This window comes from Merops nubicus, unplaced genomic scaffold (assembly GCF_000691845.1).
Source record: "Merops nubicus isolate BGI_N331 unplaced genomic scaffold, ASM69184v1 scaffold10075, whole genome shotgun sequence".
NCBI classification, from domain to species: Eukaryota; Metazoa; Chordata; class Aves; order Coraciiformes; family Meropidae; genus Merops; species Merops nubicus.
This window is the reverse complement of record NW_008608952.1, coordinates 1-7,981: the sequence shown is the minus strand read 5'-3', so window position 1 is coordinate 7,981 and position 7,981 is coordinate 1. Positions and strand designations below refer to the sequence as shown.

Genomic DNA, 7,981 nt, shown 5'->3' with positions numbered 1-7,981 from the left:
AGCCATACAGACTGAAAATACTAAAGACAACACAAAAGATTATTTAGTTTAATTATTAAAAATAATGCAAATATAAGAATTGAAATGTGGAAAGGAGTTCAGCTGTACGCTCCACTGATTTCTCCAATCAATACTGAAGACACTTTCCTTCAACTACCTACGCTTTCCAATTTGAGGTGCTTGAACTTGCAAGATATGTAGGTAACAGCATATCAGTCAAAGAATTACTCAGAAAAATACAAGAAACAAAACCCTCTAAACTCTTCTTCACTGAAAAAGAGAGGCACTGCATTTTGAAGCTGAATTAAGGCTGTAAAATGATGCTGGTTCATTGTGAAGTCATCAAACAGCACGGGAATGACACTTAGCCCACTGCTTCGCTGTTAGTCCTGTAAGCCTGCTTATGGAGGTGCGTCTCGATCTCCTCCCTGAAGACCAGCATGCCGAGGTGGGAGTGAGAGGCCTCGTTCATGGCTTTGGACTGGATACACATGCGATACTGCTCGGGCGTCAGCTCGTCCGCGCAATGCTTCTCGTGCCAGAGGTGGAAGAGACCAGGGACCGGTGTCCTGACCACGATCAGGTCGCCGTGCAAGTACTTTCTGTAAAGATGAACGTCCTCAACGCCCCAGCCTTTCACTTCCAAGTCAAACCCCCCTGCAAAAACAGTATCAGAAAATGTTATTTGCGCACACAGGGCAGATGTAGGGCAAAAAGAGCGACACACCTCGTGTAACATTTTATCAAATCTGGTACCATATAACAGAAGTTCTGGAGCAATTAACTTTGAGTTCCCCATGCCAAAGAACGCCTCACTGAGGGACAGGAGCTTCAAGCACATCGCATCCTTTGTGGTGGAAACTGCCCAGGACATAGACCATGCACTGCTGGCTTCAGAAAGTCTCTCAGAACAGTGTCTCCAAACCACATTATGTATGACATCCCACATGACAGCTGCAGAAAACTGCAGGCAAACCTCACTGGTGTGCTTTTGGGTTATTTTTAGCAATCATAATGGATTTTAGCAGCTGGAAAATGGAACAGTCATGCACCATATGAAAAGCCTTCTCTAAAAATGCCAGCAATTACTCCATAGGTCACAGCTCAAACAGCTGGATTAAGGCAAGGAACCTGTTCCACCATTTTAAGTTCTCTTGCCTTTCCAGGACCATTGTGAAAAATCAAACCAGCCTCATGCACAATTTCAAACTGCTAGAATTATGAAGTCTTCATTTAGCATATGTCTAAGGCCACAAGGGGGTGACCAAGCACAGTTCTAAAGCTTCCAACAACTGGTTTCAACTACTAAGGGTTTTTTAAAAGAAAGAATTTGAGAGCTTCTTGTCTACATCAGTGGTTTACCTGAGGAACATAACACTTGATTAATTTGCTTCAGACAGTCACAAAAAAAAATACTGATAATTTTAACAAACATTCATTAGGTGGGACATCAAAATCTAGAAAAATTAATTTATCTCATCTGTCAAACTTGTCAAGCAAGTCTGACTGCTAGGCTTGGGAAAATGAAAAAATAAACGCATTACTTTCTCTTTCCTGTAATTAGTTAAGAAAAGAGAATCAGATTTAAACACACAGAAGCTTTCCTACAGTTCTCTCACCGACAGCCAGGAAGTCTGTCCGGTACTGACACGTCATCCCAAAGCCAAAGTCCCGCCAGAAACCAGAGTCCTTCTTGTGCACCTGCAATTTTAAAACATCCTTTTGAAATGCAAAATACACTGAGGGAGGTACATTGCACTTGGTTTTGTAGAAAGTTCAATAAGCTCTTTCAATCATTTGCATTATTTTGACTAAAACCTTCCTTCGAAGCAGTGTTCCTCACTCCAGAAGGAAGATTCAATTAGCAGTATAACAGCCAATGGTTCTGGCAGATGTTGGATGGCAAACAAAGAAACAATCTGCACAGAGTACAGATGTCTACAGTGTGAAGAAAGCAACTGACTGCCCATCTTAACCCACCTCAAGCTACGTGGCACACTTCCTGCACCTACCTTTTGGCAGTTAGCAGAGGGAGCTGATGCTCATGAAAGCTTACCAAGCACCATTCACAGGACTTTTCTTTTCACTGCTGACTTGTGTGTTGGAACACAAAAGTTGCTGCCATGTTATGCCACTATCCTCCTAAAACACTGGCTTTCCAAGCCACAATTAAGTAACAGATCAGAACAACGAGCCTCACTTGATTAATATCACTTTTTTTAAAAAAGGAAATCTGCATAGAACTCCAAGGTTATCTAAGAATGGTTTTTGATAAGCTTTTCTTCCAAGTGCTTTGACCATAATAGTGAAAAGTGTTCAGATAGACACTGCCAGATGTCATAAGGTATCCTAAACTTGCTATTAAGTTACACTTAATTTTGTTTTAATACAAAGCACAACTAATTCTATTCAGAATAGCTCACGCTGCTTACCAATTGTTGCTCCACGGGGGGTGGTACATCTTGGTTGGCATAGACAATAGCAGGGTTATAAAGGCTGAATACCACAGGGTAAAAAACCTTTTTCCCTGGAAGTCAAAGGTAAGTGTTACTCACTGTGTGCATACTTAATGAAGGCAAGAAGAAACCAGAAATATCTTCTTTATGTAAAATACTAGCTGTTAGCCATCTAGTGAAAAATATAAGGTCTAACTGCTAGGATTTCCCATTTAGGCAGCCCGTAATATCTAGTGAGGGAGAGCCCACAGGATATTATACTCTATAGGCATATATAGCTATACATACTTACATAGATAAAATATTATCTATCTCACAGTATCACATCAGATGACAGTGAGAAATCCCTGCAATAATGGTATGCAGTAAAGCTAAAAAAATAACCAAGTCCAAGTAACTCCTTGCACAGCTTAAGTTTTATGAGTGTTCCTCTTTCCACAAGCATTCAAAAGCTTTTACACGCAGGGTGTCCTGCAAGGGCATTAAGCATCATAAGTACCCTGATTATGCTGTGACACCAGTTCTATGTGTATTACAGAAGTCAGATAAATATTTTTCAAGGATCTCTTGTATTGTCAGTGCTGCAAAGGTATTGACAACAGCCCACCAGAAAACTCAACATTCTGATTTGGGCATGAACTCTGAAGGTGTTAGAAACATTTTCAGATCTCACTTGAAGCAAAGGTGACAAACTGTCAGTATGAATTGTCAACCAGTCTCTCAAACTCCCTTCATTGTGAAAGCTCATGAGATACTCCTCTCCAAAATTTTTCCAATACAGCTCATTTCATGAAGTGCAGAGACGGACAGAAATGAAAGAAACAGCAAGAAACAGAATCCAAATATCTGGCTTACAGCAGATTTTTCTTGTCTGATTCTTGTGTGAAGAAAAAATATCTATTAATTCCAAACTGACTTTGGTAGAAAAATTATTTCTAGCTGCAACCAATCTGAAATAAGATTAAGGATTTAAAAAAGTACCCAAACAGATGTTTGCCAGAAGAAAGTCTTAATTAGCATACTTGTTAACTCAGGAAAGCTTTATTCTGCTTGGAAAAAGCTTATAGAACAAGCAAGCTTCGTAGAAACTGGAGACAAGAGGTCAGAAAACTTCATAGCTTAGGATGTAGGTGTGGAACATGAGTTCAGACTCTGTGAGAAGCACCTAGCTCACTGAAAACCATTTTTATGTGATGCATCTTGGTCATGTAAGTGAGAGAAGAAAACTTAGGAGATGTCAATGTAATAAAAATCATCTTCCACCATAACTGCTGCACTGAGTTTTGTTATACCAACTTACATGCTGTAGCAGCTGTGCAGACACATGCAGTCTAATTGCTAAAGCAATTCAACTGCCCAGCTTTCTTTTTGACAGCCAAATCTTAAGAAAATCATGATTACTGTACAAAAAGCCCAATGTGTTCTTTAAACAAGCTACTCTAAAGTAAAAGTTATTTTGCAGTCTAAAAACTATTGTCTCTTGTGCAGAGTACTTAATTTTCCTAGGTTCATGGTTTTGAATAAACTCTACCATTCCAGTTATTTTTCTATGTACTCAACACAGGTCAGTTTAAAACAAGACCCAGTTAAATCAACTGCAAAGGAACGTACCAGGCTCAGCATTTAAGCGACAACTGTTGAGGAACTCAGCTGTGAAGTAAACATCAACATCACAGAAGAACATCAGGACCTCGCCCTTCTCCCAGGCTCTGGCACCCATGTCAAGTCCCCGGCCTCGATTAAATTCCTCATTCAGAGAGACCATGGTATAATTGTGGAAGTCAGTTTCTCTAGAAGAAAAACAGAGGAAAATCCAAAATAAATCAGAAGGGACTATTTATACTTTTTTCATCATTTAACAGAAATTTAATTCTAGAATTAAAAAAAAACCATTACATCATCAGAATGAGAAGTAGTATCTGTTCCACTTAGCTGCCTACTTTAAGCATTAGAGTTTAGACACTGTAAAAAGACAGACTTCAGTCTTGCTGTGTAACTTCACTTTATGTTTAATAATTCAGGTTAAAAATGCCTTTTGGCAGCTGATGTAAATTAGCATTCTCTGAAATTACAATGCCATCTAAAATTCTTCACCACAAACTAAGAGAGCAATAGCTCTATCTTTACTACGTCAGACAGGAGGACAAATAGAACGCCAGAGTCCTGGCACCACCACACCTGGGGCAAAAGGCCATCTGTGTGGTGATGCCACCATAAACCACTCAGTTTGTTTCTCCTAGTTCATACCAGTAGAACTGTACTCATCATAGAAGAGGGAAGGAGCAGCAAAAGCAAACTGAAAATGTATCCAGGGAGTATGTTCAAGCAAAGTTAAGACTCCTGAGGGCAATGCCTGCAGAGAATGGCATGATGACACTCAGCAGCAGCACCACTATGAAGATGAACCAGATAAATGCCCAGCAAGTTCAGAGCACTGAATCTGACTTAATGCTGTGAGAACATCTCACTGGGAGCACAGGAGGCAGCAGGGAGGCCTCAGAAAAAGTGGTGACCAGCAATTGGCAAGCTAGGCGTCAGGGAGACTCTGCAGCAGGAGGAATACAGAAGCATTCCTCAATTCCTAGAAGTCTGTGCTCACCAGGCGAAATCACCATCACATTTTAAGCCAGCAACACAATAGCCTGTGCCTAATACATTTGTCTTAGCAAACAGTATACTACTGTAATGCTATCTGCTAAGACAGCTGCAGTAAAACAGTATTTAAAGTTGTTTTATAGCACAGAGTAAGTCTGGGCTCAATTACCTAGTGGCCAGAGAACAAAGCCTAACTGCTCAGACTAAGCAGCCTACTCTGACTACGTTTCTCTTCCTTACCATGAAATAAAAATTATTCTCCACTGAAGGAACTATCAAACTGCACATCCCAGTTCAAAAGAACTCTTAATTCTGATCAGTCTGTTAGCATGGCTGAATATTCACTGCAAAAACTCACCCCTGTTATTTGGACTGTGAGAGAGAACCCCACAGCCACTGCTGTTAGTCTTTTTTGGCCTGTAACTTGAATTTTAGTAGTCCTCAGGAGACTTTTACAACTTAAGCTGTAAAATGCCAGCCGAAAAATCGCATACTGTAAATAAAGCTTACTTTTCCTATTAACCTGTAATGGAGTATAGATGTCTTCCTTTTATTATTTAATTCTTTGCACAAAACATTTTTAAATGCCTATCAGCATTATTTGTGTTGACTAACATTGGATCGACACTTACCTAGCTACGGATTCTAGGATGCCTTTTACTTCTGATAGCCCATCCTGTCCAAAATACACCACTGTGAGGTGAACACGCTTATCCTGATGAATACACACATCCCTATAAACATAAAGAAATATCCTAGTCAGACTTCAATTAGCTTCTACCAAAAACAAGGAAAGATGTTTTTGCTCTTCTTTCCCCATCTTTCCCATTTGAATCGGAAGGTTCCAACATCTTATTTTATAAACAGGAGCTCAAGTCCTGATTTAAATACAAAAATGATGTTCAAGATCATGTGTCCAGGTTTACAACAACCCTGGCACTTGGTCTAAGAGGGGTTTTGGTGCAATCTGAAAATTTCTTAAATCCTTTGAGAAAGAATGTTTTCTCTAACCAATAGGTTCAATTACAAACATCCCAAGGCAGCTGCACACAATGTTGGAATCATTAGTTCTGTCCCAAATCCACCAGAACAGAAGTTCATTTTGAAAAGCAAACAAAACACTGAAAATCAGTAATATAGCTCACTATATAATCTCATACACCTACCTAAAGTTTTGCATAAATTGTGCAAATGCCTCTGTTCTTCCAGCAAGAGGGACAATAATGTTAATGACAGATCTAGAAATATCAACCATTTCACTCTTCACTTTCATGAGGGGTCCAAAAGGTCGGAACAAGGTGACATGCCTGTATTCCATGCCATCCATCTTCTTATAAAACAGCTCATACTGTGTCCCCTTATCTCTTTCTGTACGATAGTAACCTGAAGAATAAGTCACACAAGTAATTTGTAAAGTCAAAGATCCCAGTAATTATATTTCAGAAACACTGTTTTTCCTAAGAGCTATAAAGAAGTGGAAAATGGAGCTTTGGGGGCAAAGCTTCTGTGTTTTTCCTAAAAATAAACCAGAAAAAAATCACAAACCATCACCAATCATGATCACATTCTTAACTCTCTTAGAAGAGAGATGACAAACAAGCCTAAACAAACTCTGTTTTCCCCTAGAAGACCACGACCATCACAGGTTTTATGGTCCTACATCAACTTCTCCAGCAGAATTAGTTAGGTTGCCCTAACAAAAAGAGAATTCAACTATTTGCTGTGGAAAAGGATGGCTGAAATGTAATATTGCCTGCTCTTAAGCCCCTCCGTAAGGATCTTCCCCCAAGCTAGTCCATAGTAAAAGCCTAGATCATCTGGCCATCAATGAACACAATGCAAGCTCTGGGCAGAACAAATGAAACAGTAACTCGATAAAGCCTGAAAAATCTGAAAGGTGATATCTAAAAAACAACAAACCCCAACATCTGTGTGATTAATGCTGAAATGCTTTAAAATTGTTTTCACTGCTTACCAGTAACAATAGTGCTCTTTATCCAATAAATGGAGGCAGCAGTGTTTTAGTACAGTCCATGGTCCTCTAAAAATATAGGCAGAAGATTTCTACATAATTGTTAACACTTTGAGAAAACTATACCAGTTCTCTACAAACAGAATTACCCATTCAGAAATATTTCACTGCTAAACAGATAAGCAAATCAGAACATGGTCCTTTCATTTAAGGATTATCAAGAAAATTAAGCTAACAGCCTCTTTTAATTGTACACCACAAAGGAAAAGACCAACTCACTTGTGGCTTTGACTGACCTGACCCCTACATTGTTAACTTTGTATCTATACTAACTTGAGAGTAAGAAGCGACAGGAAGAATCCTCCAGCAAACTGCCCTATGTTCATCTCGTCTCTGCTCTCTCAGCCACATGATAAAGGCATATTACAGACAATATATGTATAAGCTACACTATGAATCAAACAACTCTCATTTCATCTGAGACCATTTCATTCATTCTCTCATTTCATTCTCAGACCATTAAAAAAGTCATTCATAACTGCACATCCCTAAGTGTGATGGACACACCTGCCTTTGCACCATGCAGCCGGGGTGTTTCCATTCACCTGGCAGGTCTTAACTGCCTCTTCTCTTGCAAGCCAGCCTCCAGAGCAGTGGAAACTCGCTCCCAGACTCCCACCCAGAAAGGCAGCAGCAGGGGACAGGCTATAAAACTGTTCCAGGGACACAAAGGGTTGCCTTTTGTTCTCAGTATTCATACTGTCTTTTGTAGTTACTGTCTTTTTTGCAATTGAAATTAAGGAGTTGAGATATGTGAAGGGAGCAGCTCAGGGTTTTTTGTTTTTTTTTTTTTTCCCCTACCTCAGTAACTGGAAATGACCTTACAGCTTTGCTTCTCTCCCTATACCCAGGCCTACATTCCTCCATAATCGAGCTGTGGACATCATCTGTCTTGACT

General features: G+C 39.7%; 1 protein-coding gene across 1 annotated transcript; it reads right to left on the bottom strand.

Annotated features, from left to right (window-relative positions):
• Window positions 1-291: 291 nt before the first annotated feature.
• CSGALNACT2 (chondroitin sulfate N-acetylgalactosaminyltransferase 2) lies at window positions 292-6,434 on the bottom strand (the record flags this gene model as incomplete). The annotated part of the gene is made up of 6 exons (XM_008940435.1): window positions 292-657; window positions 1,620-1,701; window positions 2,433-2,527; window positions 4,068-4,246; window positions 5,684-5,785; window positions 6,218-6,434. Coding segments are annotated over 6 exons (968 nt in total), but the record flags the coding sequence as incomplete, so codon positions are not given.
• Between the last annotated feature and the right edge of the window lie 1,547 nt (window positions 6,435-7,981).